The 15,557-nt window shown below is 43.1% G+C and overlaps 1 protein-coding gene across 2 annotated transcripts in view; it reads right to left on the bottom strand.

Annotated features, from left to right (window-relative positions):
• exoc4 (exocyst complex component 4) overlaps positions 1-15,557 on the bottom strand; it is a 59,996-nt gene that overhangs the window by 11,686 nt on the left and 32,753 nt on the right. For both annotated transcript variants that reach the window (XM_077593853.1, XM_077593854.1), the window contains exons 12-15: positions 9,116-9,335; positions 714-850; positions 493-651; positions 224-402 (exon numbers count right to left, since the gene is read on the bottom strand). In XM_077593853.1, coding sequence (XP_077449979.1) covers positions 224-402; positions 493-651; positions 714-850; positions 9,116-9,335 — 695 coding nt within the window. The remainder of the gene's footprint in view (positions 1-223; positions 403-492; positions 652-713; positions 851-9,115; positions 9,336-15,557) is intronic.

Below are 15,557 nucleotides of genomic sequence, written 5' to 3'. Positions count from 1 at the left end.
GGCTCTTTTCGCTACCGCAGGTGACTCCAACTGACAAATCTCGAGTGTGCGGCGCACAGATTTCACAAGTGTGACTTCCTCCAAAGAAGAATATCACCACCTCTCAACAGTGACATTTGCCTGCCAACCCAAGCCTGCCCCCTTCCGGGACTCGTCGCTCGGTTAATAACGAGGGGAATAGAATTAATGACGTGCGAAAGAGATGAGGCGGCTCGCTACTCACCGGCGCCCTGAGGCAGGCCGGCGAAGAAAGCCTTGAGGCGGCCGGCCAGCCACTCCATGCTCTCGTGGAGGTTGGCCAAGGACTTCAGGTCGCTGACGTCGCGTAGGATTTCGTTGGGTGGGATGAGTTTGTCGCCCAGGTTGCCCGTCAGGACCTCCGATTCCTTAGCAAAGGCCGCGCTGGTTGTTGGAGAATTTCCCGTTATTCCACGCGTGTCTTCGAGGATCAAAGAAGAACAGACGGCGGCGCGAACGTCTTTGACGGCGTACCGGGTGAAGTCCTCCTCGTCCTCTCGTTTCTGTCGCGCCTGTCTGGGCTGGGCCATGTTGGCCCAGTTGGGGAGGGACTGGAGTAATCGACTGATGTCTTCGTCTTTGGACCAGGAAGCGCTGATGATGGTCAGCTTGTCCTCGCACTGAACGATTACCCTAGGGACGCAGAGCACGTTGCTGCTTGCACGCAAGGTAAGAAAACGATTTGGATGCGTTACCTGTAGGCCGTGTTGCAGATCTGCTTGTACTCCTTGAGCTTGTCACAAACCATCTCGAGGAACTGATTGGAGTAGGCGCTCAAGTCTTGCATGAGATTCATCAGATCCTGGATGGACTTTTCCACCACCACCGTGCTCTGCAGGGAGAACGAGACGATACGCTGGGTGGGACGCACGGACAGATGACTTCCGAAACGTTACAAATCGAAATATTTTTCCGTCCCGAACCGGGCACATTTCCCCAACGAAAGGCGGCGGTTCGGAACGGTCACAATGACAATATGGCATTGTGGATATTTTCCTACACTTTTACATTGCCTCCAACCAACATGTTGATTTTAATGACTAAATGAAGACACATGGAGGACCCTTGAGGATTTAGCACTTGGTGCCGATCCAAATCAATATTGCTTTGGCATCCATCAGTGGAGGCTCTCACGCCCATTGTGTAACATTGAGCAAATGTTAGATTTCGTCATTTTGAAAGTATTAAATGTGCCAGTGAGAAAACATCAATTCCTAGTGGTCCAACACCAGTGAATGGTGTAAACAATGCAGTGGTTTTTCCTTTTCCTCCAGTAAATGCGCTCCCTTGTCTAATTCTACTCATTTAACACGGCCATTTGTCTTGGGCACCAGAAATCATTAAAAAGTAATCAAGGAGCCCATTGGCAAAGGCAGCGTTTTACTCCATCTTTGTTGACCGTTACGCGCCTTCTTTAACTCGTGGTCAGCCATTGGCGGTGATAGAAGTCCATTTTGTCAGTAGAGGCCTGCCGATACAGATCGTTTGGACTTCTATTTAAAACTCCAAACCCGGCGTGCACTTTTCAACTACTCTTGAACGCGCCAACCACGGAGGAATAGTAGTGACAAATCTTTGAAAATGGATGTTGCGGTTTAACGTTGCAAACTGCTGTCATTAAGAGCAAAATGGCTATTGTGGAGGAGGTTAAAAACAACAACTGGGAATTATGGCCAATGAATTAAAAGAACGGCAAGTGGACAGCGAATGCGTTACGCAAAATAGGGGGTGTTTCTCAAGGTCATGTGGGGGTCACAGTGTTTTAACCCCTCGTGTTGCAGGGCAACGCTCCGTCTGGCAATACAATGCAAGATGATGTCGCGACAGAGGCTCTCTTGGGTGAAGGGGCCGATGGGAGTGTGCTTTTGACACATCATTCATCAACGTCAGGCAGAGGTAGTCGCACACGGACTATCCGGCTTGACACACGGCGGATGGCTCGGGTACACGCGCCAGGCGCAACTACGTACGCGGCATTGGCGACCACAGACGTAGCCAGGTAAAGAAACGTAAAGGAATTCATTCAAAGGCAACCTCTAGCTTTAATAAGACCGTAAAGAGGTATAAAGACGTATGAAACGTTGGGAGAATAAGTTGAAAAATACATTCCCATTTAGGCGGAATAATCACATAGCTGGCGGGCTGATGAGATCGAGTTCATAAAAGAAAACAGTGTCTTTCGTGGGCGCCATCAAGGCCTCCGACGCGGTGTGGCGTAAGTGTTCTAATTGAAATATGAGCAGCAATATCACACTTGACTGCTTGCAGATGGACTGCCATATTACCCTGCTGCCATTCTCACCAAAAACACGCGTGCAAAATGAAATATGTCATCCTGGCATAAACAATTCCAAAGAGTGAAGATGTTCAATTGGAGTCCTCGCAGTGGAGTAAAAATCCATTATACTAATTATCTCTTTGTTGCCCCCCCCCCGCCCCACCTCCTCGTGTTCATTATTCTAATGGATGTGAGCAAAATTGTACAAAGTCTTCGCGTGTGTCGCCACATCTCATTAAACCAACGTCGATATAAAAAGATGCTCTTACTTCTCGGTGTTCAAGGTTAAATGTGAGCGCTCTTAAGCTCAACTCCCAAGCTCGGACCGTTATATCACAAGCGTGACGAATCCAAATACATCCGTACAAACCAACACAAGCCATGTGCAAATTGTAACGCATATCAACCAAAACATCCTTTCAAACCCGAGGGCGCATTTGCGGCTGATATCTCTCCACTGCAAACTCACTTCCAGGGTTTATGTGACTCCTTGCTTTCGGTGTTTTTACAAAGACGACAGGCGGGCGCAATTATACGGCCGTAATATGAGGATAAATATAAACATACAAAGACAAAGTGGCGGTGTCTTGTCGAGCTAGAGGCTCACGCGAGCCGGTAGCGAACAGGTGCTTGGCGCGAGATAACGGGGGACAGGTAGATGCCACCTCAGGCATTTAGCAAAAACAACTCCTTTGGGGGTATAATAACGAGCCTTTACAAGCTACGAGCATCTGAAAACGTAAAATACAGACACGGAGACGAATGGATCAAGAACTCTTCTAGAGGCTGCTGGGACACAAGTCGTTTTTTTCCGCAGAATAAATTTTAGGGAGTTACCTGTCAACTACGGCCAATCGCTCCCCTTATTAATGATTGTAATTCCCCTTAATAAGTGTTAAAAAAAACGTACAAGTGCAAAATGGCACGTATTTACTCCCATAGGGCGTCTTAAAAGTCTAAAATTTTCTCCAAAGTGGACGGGGTGCCCAATCAGTATGCACTAAATTCAAGATTCTGTAGATGACCGTCTGGGTACATTGCTTACTGACGTGCTATATTTATATCAGTGTTTCCCAACCTATTTTGAGCTGCAGCACACTTTTTGCATTGAATTTTCAAGGGACACCACCATCGGAAAATCTTTTAATATAAAACTATGTCAACTATATTAATGATAATAGTCATTCTCATCAAAGTTTTATCAGCAGGAATCACATAAAGCGCCAAAATGATTCCAAAATCTAATTTTTCACACTGACCTAATGTCACCATAAGTTGATGTCTGCGAACCCTGGACGACTTCCGGTTCGAGTGATGCAAAAATAAGTAATGTCATGTTTTTAATCGCATAATTTTGACTTTTTGACCAAATATAACTTCAATCTCCTAATATTACATAAAAAAAATGTTGTGCTCAGAGACTATGTCGCCAAAAGTTGATGCTGTAGAAACCAAACAAGAGAAAAATAAGAAACAAAATGACTGTTTCACAATTTGAATCTTGTAATAGTATAATCTATAACTTAACGTTCATCATATTTTGATTTTAAACTCTTAATAGTTCAATTTTAATCTCATTATATTCATATTAATTTTTCTCTCCGAATATTACATTGTATGACTTCTTGCAATTTCCCATGGCACACCTGACCATTGCGGCACTCCAGTGTGCTGCGGAACAGTGGTTGGGAAACACTGATTTATATAGTGAAAACGCGAATGGGTGAAAGGGGAATGCACGTGCAAATATCAAGCATAAAGTATAACAATATCATTAGCAGTCGCCGATGACGTCTTTGTCTGCTAGTAGTGACCGGAATAGAGCCGAAATGGGTAAAACAAGATCGATTTTACAAAAAACGTACTCAAAAGAAATCTGGTAAAAAAGTTGTTATACGGCGGACACAATTTGAAATGATCATAAAATACGGGAAAAATGTCTAAGTTGACATGTCATTCAAAATACTTGCTGTCATGTTTAGCGTCCAATGGTGCTTTCAAATGAAGTCATGGGCTACCATTGACGCCAATACACGTTTCATCTATTCTGAAATGAATTGGGCGGTCTATTGACATTAATAGCACAGAAAGAAACGTTAAATGGAAGCCATTTGTATTTTTTTTTCTGCCCTCCAACCCCGCTGGAGTCCAAATCACAGGGCACGGCTGATGAGGCGAACAGGTGTATAGTGTTGTGATTGCTGCACCTACTGATGGATGCTGGGGGTCTGCTTCATAATGGAGCCCCCTCCCCATGTATGTGAATGTGTGTGTATGTGTGGTGCAATCAGTAGGAAAGGAATAAGCGTTGCCTGTACACGTCACGGAAAACAATAAAGGTCAGGGTCATTATGGGAGGTGGTGATTGGGTGCACTCACACATGCATACGGGCACAGTCACATGTGGGAAAAAAAATGTGGAAAGGTCAACATCATTAGCGCATTACTGGCGGAGCAGCACGGATGTAATACACAAATTACATATGCAATAGTGAGAATTCAACAAAAAAGTTTGCCACTAAGAGGTTGATTTTGTTGAACTTGCATTTGAAGACGTTTTTCTCGTGATTGTAAAATGCTGAGCTGCCAGCTTTTCCAGTATGATGTTATAAAATCAACGGTGAGCTGTTACAAACCAAGGAACAAAATTTCGTGACCTCAAAGCACAGCATTTTCGCATTAAGTTTTGATGGTGAGATAGAGGGAAAAAACTAAGACAAGGGATGAAAATGGAAAATTATTCAAATTGATAGTCATTTAGGTGTACGATTAAAATAGAAACTTTATGCTTCAACAGGCATGTCGAATACTTAGCCCAGTTAAATACAACTTGTGTATTAGACAAATTCAATCGTGTGATAATAATAATAAACAATGTCATTCATGTATTCGTTTTCAGAGACTTTTTGCACCGGTGAATCGTAATATAACATAAACTAATTTAAATGAACTAATGTAAAGCATTAAATTGAAGCTATTTTCCACTAATGTACTGATAATCTTGTGTTATTAAAAACGATTGACTTGGCATGCAATTAATACAATGAATCAATCCACGAAGATAGTCTACTGTACATGTTTCTAGAATGTTGTTGGACACTGTGAGATGGATAGAAGGTGAGTTGTGTTGCAAGAAGTGTGTGTGTAGGTGGGTTATATGGGGGTGGGGGGGTGTTTCGGACCAAGATAAATGGAGCCAATCTGAGGAGCTAGCCAGCAGTGCGACCGCAGCGCTCGCTCGCGACCACTCTTCCTCTATTCTGCCTCTATCTTACTCTAATTAAATGAATCAATCAGAGTTGGACAGATAGCATCTCGCTACGCACGTGCTAGTGTTGGATTCAACATTTGATTTCCCCACACATGCCTGTATGAAACAAAAAAAATGGATTTCATCTTATCAGGACTCTCACCTCTATGGACATTATCTCCCTAGGTCCTTGTGGACCCTATATCGCCAGTATTCGTCAGCCTCATCTTCGTATTATTACTCTATGATATATGTATACACGATATACAGTTAGTTAGTCCTTTTGGGAATTGGCATGGACTCACGATAAGCAAATCATCCCTCCGTATCAATATTTCTTATTAACTCGGCAAAGCGTGCGTTCACCTTGACCCCCGTGCAGCAAAAGTCAAATAGACCCGATATACCGTGCTCACTGATATTTCATAACCCCACATGATTTATTAAAAGCTGATACGTTCCTAACCGCAACCATAAATATTCTGCGCACGCCGTCGCGGGGTGACGAAAAATACGACCTCGCCATCTAGCTAGGCTGAGGGAACCGTCGCGACGGCAGCCTTCGTTTGTCGCAATCGTTTCCATACAGGTGAAAAATGGCGGTAGGGGTGACCTTAAAAGGTTGCAACTGTATTCTACGGGGGAAAAAATAATAAAAAAAATCAAAAAAATAAATAAATCTTAACACCTTTCTTCAGCTCACATTAGTAGCTTAGCATGCTTGGATGGCCGTAAGTGAGCAGATGTGTCCCGAAAAAGGTGCTCCCCTATGGTTTCCCATATGGGGCCTGGCGCAGTGTGCTTAATGTGCTGAAACTATATTGCGTTTTTCTCTTTCTTCCCCCCCATCAGCCCCTGAGGTTATGATGCCAACAGAGTGTGTGTCTATGACAACACCTGGCGCACTTACACACAAGTACAAAAAAATAAAATAAGACGCAATCCAGTCCGGCACAACGACACATCTGGCACGTGATTGGAAAACCTCGCAAGCATTTTATGGCGCATTCATCATAATCTTAAATAATCCACTGCAGTCACGGAAGCAATGGGCGAAGATATTAAGCTTAGAACTCACTTAAATTTGGACTTCTCAGAAGAAAAGTATGCCTGCCTAAAATTATTGATTATACAAAGATGTCTCCTGAAAGCCACGTTCATCAAAAAGTGATTTAAAAAGCAAGTGAAACACAAAATGATTGAATCCTTAGACAAATGTTGACAATACAGAATGGAAATTTCCTAATATTCCAGTCATTTGGATTCCTGAAAGACACCCAGGTAGCAAAATGATGGGAAGAAAAAAAAACGAGAAAAAAAGAAAGTGAAAAGATTTTGCCGAATCCTGCGAGGCTCTTTAATTCATCCCAATTAAAAAAAAAGATCTCAAACAAAGGGAGCGCTTTATTGCGCGCTCCCCACTATCAGCCGAAAGGCTCATTAGCCACAGCAGCATAATTAGCAAGATGCTGCACTCCACTCGTTAAGGAGGGGCCCGAGCCGTAAACAAACCCTGCTGAACTCCGAACACCCACTGCCTCACGCTACCTCTGTAATGAACTGCCACTGATGTTTGCTGCATGGCAGATGAGCCGCCACAGAGACCATGCTCAAAAACACACACATCTTTTCTACAAATCCAAAAGCTGCACACAATTTGACAGTGTCTTTCTTGACAAAACAAACACAATTAAATTGTACGCACACGCTAAAACAGGCATTTTTGAGCCTACGTGTCTGACAGCTGGGCTACAGACAAAAAAAAAACATTGTCTGTCTTCTCACGTTGGTGTTAGGGGACTGTATTTTGATTAAGTGATGGACGAGGGACGATTATTTCTCCAGATTTTTTTTAGATAGTTGTAATACAGTGGTATCGCTTACGAAACGAATTGGTTCCAGTTTGTTCCGCTTCTCCCAAATTTCGTAAGTAGAGCAATATTTATATATCTATATGTATTTATTTATTAACTTATTTATTACCTATATATTTATGTCTAAAATGTATTTTCCTGTGTCTGTATTCTCACCCTCTTGCTACTGTGACAATGAAATTTCCCGATTACGGGATGAATAAAGTTATCTAATCTAATCTAAATTTTACATTGAATTAGCATTACCAATACCTTCCACAATCTTCAATACTAGCCACTATAAAAATATACACATTTTGTATGAAATATGCAATGTAATAACGGAACAAAAAGAAAAGAAAACCATGCCACAAAACCGAACCAAACAAAAACAAATCCTCCTCCCCTCAGTTCAACATTCAAATCTCTCTCTTTGCTCCGTCACTCACGTTGGTGGATCTCGTGGTAAATTCGCGGGCGGATGGATTTGAACCGAGCCATGAGTGTAAGGTTTTGTGAAGTGTGTCTTGCTGAAAGGATTGTAGCTATTGAGCAGCGCTTAAATGGTGGCTGCCGAAAGCGAGTCAATGGCGGAGCGTTGCATTTTTTTCAGTGTTTTATTTTCCCGTTAGTCAGTGAAGAATGGCGAATATACTACTACTCGTTGGCAAGTGGTAGTGCGTTATCCTATTGTGAGGACATTTGTGTGCATCATTTTCGGAATATTTTGAAGGGAATACAAAAGCAAACAACCCTCAGTAGGTTGCATCTGAAAGTCAGGGTGGAGGCGGGGCAAATAGAGCCAACCCAGGAGAAGGTATAAAAATGTAAAACAAATTAGAATTAAGTTTAGTGTAAGGTTAGACTAAACTTATTTTTGAGTGTGTCTGCATCGTAATCCAAGTTCATTTAAATTTGTTGATATTATGTTACGAGCGCGTTGCCGTGCAAAAAGTCTCCCCCCTCTTTATGTCACTCTCTCTCTCCCTTCCGCGAATTCCGTCTAATTTTAGTACACTATTAAACACTAGTTATTTCTTACTTTGTCAATAGATGGCGAATTAGAACAAATACAACATTTTTTCCAATCTAATATTCAGTTTTTGGTGTTTTTTTCAGAGGACTGGAACGAATTAATTTGTTTTTACTTCATTTCTATGGGAAACGTTCGTTTGAGTTACGAGAAAATCGACATACGAGCTCAGTCCCGGAACGCATTAAGCTCGTATCTCGAGGTACCACTGTATAGTAGATCAAAAGAGGCTGGGGGGGACATCGAGTCAACAGTGCAGGTGGATGGGGAATGTGGAAAGGATCTGAAGAACCGTGTGCAAGCAGGGAGGAACAGCTGGAGGAAAATATTGGGTGTGTTAAGTGAGAGCAGAGTGTCAGCCACGATGAAGGGAGAGGTCTACAGGCCAGCCATGATGTATGGCTTAGAGACAGTGCCTCTGAGGAAAAAATAGGTAGCAGAAATGGAGATGATGAGTTTAGGAGTGATCATCTTGGATAGAGTTACAAGTGCCAGGGAACAGGGCTAGAGGTTGACCTTGGAGAAGATATATATGGATGTAGTGAGGGAGGACATGAAAGTGGTCGGTATAGGGCAGGATGATGCAAAGGACAGGGTGAAATGGAAAAAAGTTGATTGGCTGTGGCGAGCCCTCCCGGGACAAGCCCACGGTGGGAGTAGTAGTAGTTGCAATATGATCTCACCTGGAGCACAGGTCTCTGCACGCCCAGATTTTTCATGGTGTCGGCACTGGCGAGGATCTTCAAGGGGTCGGCCACTTTGCTCACCGACTCTATTTCTTTGTTGATCTCTGTGCGTACCTGGTTGAGGAAAAGGTCGTTGATGTAGTACGTGAGGAAGCTTCGGAGTTGACATTGCTTGGCTTGGCCCGCTCCCATGTTCATCTCGATCTCCTGAATGAACCTATGTGGGAGGAAACTAAGTTTTAGTATTGAAATAGTCCAGCAAATGTGTTTCAATGGCAATACTTTTGTCCCTACCGCTCACATTTGGAATGCTTTGGCTAAAGCGCCTCGCAGCGGTCCAGATGTAGGTCGGACACTAACGTATGGTTTCGGCTAGGCACGTGCGCACCTCGTTTGTCAGGTTCGCCGGTCGCTGACCCCGTCTCGCATGCGCCGTGGGGCCGACGCCACGCAAGAGCGAGCACCCCGCCGAGCGCCGTACGTATAAATGCGCAAATAAATCAAAGCCCTTTGGGGGGTGGGGGGGTAGGATTTAATGACCTACGAGATGTGCGGCTACACGTGACCTCGGTGTACCGAACAGTAGACCGCGGAGACAACAATGACGGAGCGAGGGTTATGAGGACGCCAGGATAAAACAAGCTTTTGTTTGAACATCAAATAAGGATTTTCAAACAAAAAGTAAACAAGCCACAGTCCTGCCAATTGTTTTTCTAATGTTTCTGCCCCCCCCAAAAAAATCCCATGCTTCAAGGGTTATAAAACCACAACACGTAGGACAGCTTTGTTCCAGCTTGTGAAAACGCTAACGCCTCAATATGTCCTTTGTTGTGGTTTCATGCTGCTTTCCAGTGTTTTTGCAAGTTATTTTGTTAGGCGCTTTTGAATATGAAGTATGTAGCTCGTAGCCTCTGGCTAAACAAAAACAATTCCCGTGGACCAATCTCGCACACTCACGCGCTACTCAGCATTTGCACCCAATTAGTCAGCAAGACTGGAGGCCTCATGTGTGTGTGTGTGTTCAGTCTAAAGCCACTGTAAATCCTTCATTGATTCTCCGAAGTCGACCGCAGTGCAAAGTGGGAGAAACTCTTCTGTGGGCTAATTAAAGCTGTCAAACAATGCGGGCCAGATAAACAGCTGCTCTCTATAAATATGCAGGGAACTTAAACACCCAAGTGTCCTTTGCTTTTCAAGAGAAAATACACTTTTAGCTGACAACTTCATCAGAAAAAAAAACAATCTATTTTGCGGGCAGAAAGTTGCCACTTTGAACGGCGCGCCTCGTTGCCCCGAGATCCTTCCCGAGCTGTCATTAACGTCGCTGTTCCGATACGACAGTCAAGATGACGGATCGTCCGCTTTGCACGTGAGCACAGATGGATTTTTCCGCCAACAGAGGTGATAATATTTGAGTAATGCGGCGAGGCCCCGACGAGTAGTAAACGTGCCATCTGGAGGAGAGGAACGCCGACCCGCGTGAGGGTCGGACCGAGGTAAACGGGATAAACGGACTCGGCCATGCTGCAAGGCGGCGGTAAACAGACGGCGACCCAACACGCCGGGATGGCGAGTATGGCCCCGGGTTGCCGTGGAAACAGCAGTCAGAGCGAGCGCTCCTCCACGAATCAGCCCGGTGTGAGAAATCTTAATAGCCTTAAATAATTCACTTAGCCGCCCTGGCGAGCTCAGACAAACACTGACAAGATGGGAAGGTTGTAATACAGAATTGTGGGTAAAGAGAGGGTGGGGCCAGAGATTTGACTGTGATTGCTCATTATTGGATGATCAAGCAATAAAACAGGAGAGAAAACTAGTCATGGGCAAAGTATTGCTATTGCTTGAAGATTTGACATGAACTAAAGTCCTGTGATACGTATTTACAGTATGTGTTTTTTCCCTAAAAAAAGGATCTGAATCGTTTGAGGCAGTAGCTATTGTAAGGATTTACAACCAATGACAATTTACCAATTATCAAATTGACGAATGGAGTTCAAGTTCCCACAACAGAAGTAAACTACAGACCAGATAATGAGACAATCAGCTGAAATTGCATCAATTTCCAAGCTATTCCTAACAAGTCACAAGGGATTCTAAACAATTCTTGGTTCCTATAAATGGAATGGATCTTGTCCACAACAGTCCTGAAGCCAGTTTCAAGTGTTTACCTTCCTTTCATTTTATTTATGTATTTTTTTTTTTAATATCCACTTCTTCTTTCTATAGAGCAACTGGTGATTGCGCTTGACGGCATCTAATTATAGATCATTAAGAAACAGATGTCGAAGTCGATACTTGGGACCGGGATAATTGTCCATGTCATAGCCTCCGTATTTGTATCGGAAGGGATTTGAGCTAATGAGTTAAAGCGGGCATATTCCCTTACGGCGGCTTGAAGATCCTAAAAGACGCGGGATAGCCGCCGACCAATAATTCTTTGCCCACATTCGAAAAACAAACAAACAAAAAGAGCGGATAGTTTTGCAGTACAGTGGTACCTCGACATACGAGCAATTTGAGATCCGAGTAAAATTTCGGGCAAATATTTATCTTGAGATACGAGACAAATTTGGATATACGAGCATACAGCGGACGCGAGAGGCTGCTCATAAGAACATCATGGGCACTGTCTTTCTGGTCGCAACTTCCTCGTGTAATGTCTCTGTTGGATTTATTATGGGATGTTTCTATATGTTTTGTAAGCATTTTTAATAAGTAATAAGGCTATACATTAATTCATGATTTATGTTGGGACCACGGACACTTTCCCCCCCACAGCTACGCTCGAGGACACTTCATTGTTTTTAGGACTTTGCGCTCTTCGGCAAGAAACACGGAAAAATACTGATGCTTTGTTTACCTTATAATGCTGCTTGGTTTACCTTAGAATGCTTTGTTTACCTTATAATGAAAATATTATGCAATTCCTTACACCATTGTTTTGGCTCGGTTCAACTTTTATGCTTACTTCTGCAATTCTTACACAGTTGTTTTTTAACCTTCTAGGGTGTTATTCTACTGTCTAATGCAATTGTTTTGATTACATAATGATGTTTTCCGTTTGTCGTTTGTCCTTGTGGACGGCGTCACGAGTGTAACTCCTTGCAAGTTGTAACCAGATATGTGAAAGATGTCTTCCAATTTTAATTAAATATTACTAATAATGATTTACTGGTATTAATCATTATTCCAACAGTCTCTATGAGCACTGGGCGGAGCATTGCATTTGTGTTTTTTTCCCCATTAGTCAGTGCGGATGACGGATCGATCGCTAATACGAGAGGAGTATATACTACTTCTCGTTGGCAAGTGGTCGTGCGTTATCCTATTGTGAGGACATTTGTGTGCATCATTTTGGGAATATTTTGAAGGGAAGACAAAAGCAAACAACCCTCGATAGGTTGCATCTGAAAGTCAGGGTGGAGGCGGGGCAAATAGAGCCAACCCGGGAGAAGAAAGGTATCAAAATTTAAAACAAAATTAGAATTAAGTTTAGTGTAAGGTTAGATGAAACTTATTTTTGAGTGTGTCTGCATCGTAATCCAAGTTCATTTAAATTTGTGTATGTTATGTTTTGAGGGCGTTGCCGTGCAAGTCCCCCCCCTCTCTCTGTCCGTCTCTCTCCCCTCCGTGAAATCCGTCTAATTTTAGTACTATTAAACACATTTTAGTACTATAAAACCACTAGTTATTTGTTACTTTGTTAATAGATGGCGAATTAGAACAAATAAAAATGTTTTTCCATTCCAATATCCTGTTTTGGGTGTTTTTTCAGAGGGATGAAACGAATTAATTTGTTTTTAGTTCATTTCTATGGGAAACGTTCATTTGAGTTACGAGTAAATCGACATACGAGCTCAGTCTCGGAACGAATTAAGCTCGTATCTCGAGGTACCACTGTATCTTAAAAACAATTGTAAGAGACACATTAATAAATAGATAAATGTTCAAATATGTTAATGTAATAAATATGTTAAAGGGCAATGTTAAAAAGCATTCAATTTCCTGCGGAATTTTGGTTCCGTTGGGAAAGATTTATGTTGATGAACATGTTAGTAGCACGCATTCGGTGGCAGCGAGGTGATGGATGCGCATGATGAAAGTTTGGTGACAAAACTACATGCAGCTTTATAAGAATCTTTGACACTCATTTATGACAACCGGCCAACAAATTCTCACTGTAGCTCTCTCATCACAATAGACGCAAGTAAGTTCTTAGATAGGCGTTGCTGATGAAACACGGAATGCATGTTGGTGACTTTTGACAAACAGCAATAAACGCCCATCTAAGAACTTACCTGTGTCTACTGTCATGGGAGAGCTACACCAATTCTTACTTCAATTATCCAAAAGATTGGAACAAAGAAGCCATAAGAGCCCAACGCAAGGCCTACAGTGATACTTGAAAGCGCTTATCTATTCGCAATGATTCTTTCCTACAGCACTCCTGAGCAAGAATGTCAAAGTCGTTAAAGGATCCTAATGGATGGAAGACACTCGGAGAGTTTTCGCCCCGCATGGCCAGCACCGAGCCTAAATCTTATCCTGCCTTTTAATTGTTATTCAACTGCACACTCCATATCGATTCCCTCGAATTACTGCTTGCCGTGTGCTTACTTTGATGGCGGCGTCGAATTAATGAGATTTTGGTCCGCCTGTGGATATTTCAAGCAGGGAAATTAAAAAAAAAATGGACGAGGGTAAAGTACAATCTAAATGCTTGATTTGCATTATAATGTGTCATATACACAATGAAATGGTCCTGCCTGGAAGCCGCAAGAGAGATTATCCCATCATTGGGATTCAAATAGTAATTTAATCAACTCTAATGCCATTTCCACTTCAACCAGCAGATGCCAGTGTGTCAGCCTACTCACATCTTTAGCTTGCAGTGTGTGATCAAATGCCCTACGAGAAAAACGATTGGATACAAGTCAGACCACAGAGTCGGTGGCGGAATTAGGCATGACAAATAAGAATTAATTAGACAGCTTTCAGTGGGATACTGCTCTTTGGTGTACAACAAGGTTCACAGCCTTGTCCCCCGCTGTATAGGTTTGCAACCAAAATACCTTCAAAGTCTTGAACTATGTACGCGCGTTAGTGCGTACGTGTCGGGTTTTCGCAGTGTGGCGCAGACCAATTAAAAGGAGCGAGATTGATGAGCGCCCAAGAAGCAGCGAGCGGCGGCAAGGCTAGCGAGACATCTGCTTCCTGCAGACAACAGGAAATGAGATGGCCTTGTTTAGCTGACGCCACCGGAACCTCAAAAGACAAATCGCCACACTTCGGCATATCCTTCATCTTGCTAACGCTCGCCCTCCATCTTTTGAACGGCCTTTCACGCTGAGACCGAGAGCATCTTTGTTGTTAGTTACTTTTCCCCCCCAAAAATATTTTGCCTCGCTAATAAGCTCTTGTGCAATGCGTCAACCAGATACAACTACAAATACCGTATTTTCTCGCATATAAGCCGTATTTGTAACTAAAAAAAGCGATGACGCAAGACTTTCTATACTCTTTTTCACCAGTAGATGTATGCAAAGTAACATTTACTATTTGTTGGTTATTTTCAGTTTTGCAGTAAGAAAACAACCATTACTGGATGAATTAATTCCTTATGATATTGACCCTAATAATGTGCTTTTGATTCATACAGTATGTCAGAAATACCACATGCGATGATTTTTCTCAAGATTTTTCCTTCAAAGTAACACATTTGCAAACCATGAATATGGAGGTGAAAATTGTGAATCAGCGGCCGGCTTATACGCGAGAAATTGTAATATTCAACAATTTTAAGGCAATTTTACGGGTGCGGCTTATACACAGGCGCAGCTTATATGCGAGTAAATATGGTAAATTCCCCTTCCAATCCAGTATAGTAAGAATTTATTCAGCATCGAACCCCAGGTCATCCATCGCCTTACCGTTCCATTGTGGAACCTTCACTTCGTCACTGCTTCCTTATCCTCCCACTATTTTTAGCCCTGTTATTTCTCCAAATGCTTGGTCCTCATCCTCGCCTACTTTGTTAAACGCTGGGGTGTTGGTAAATGGAATTACTTCTCAGGGCTCAGATTGAATGTAAAAAGAAAAGAGCAGTAAAGAGGAAATGGCGGAGAGAGGTCCAGAACCCACCTAAGGGTTCCCCAAGTGATGGGGAGTGCACACAAGGGTGAAGAAGGAGTGAGAGGTGAAGAAGAGGTAAACGAGACAAAGTGAGCAAAGGTGGGATTTCACAGGGGCAAAAAAAAGCAGGAAAATGATAGACGGCACGGTAGTGGCTCCTCACGAAAAAGGCCTCAAGCAGGGTTTGCGTGGTCCCCGGGGGGGCAGGCGGTTGACAGCTCTCATATTGGCCAAAAATGCAATTTCGGGAAGCCAACACCCAGGCCCGGCCGGCGTCCGTCATATACCTTGGGCTTGGAGAATAGCG

Source organism: Stigmatopora argus, chromosome 23 (genome assembly GCF_051989625.1).
Source record: "Stigmatopora argus isolate UIUO_Sarg chromosome 23, RoL_Sarg_1.0, whole genome shotgun sequence".
Lineage (NCBI taxonomy): Eukaryota > Metazoa > Chordata > Actinopteri > Syngnathiformes > Syngnathidae > Stigmatopora > Stigmatopora argus.
The sequence above is the reverse complement of the archived record's forward strand: the minus strand, read 5'-3'. Positions and strand labels throughout refer to the sequence as shown.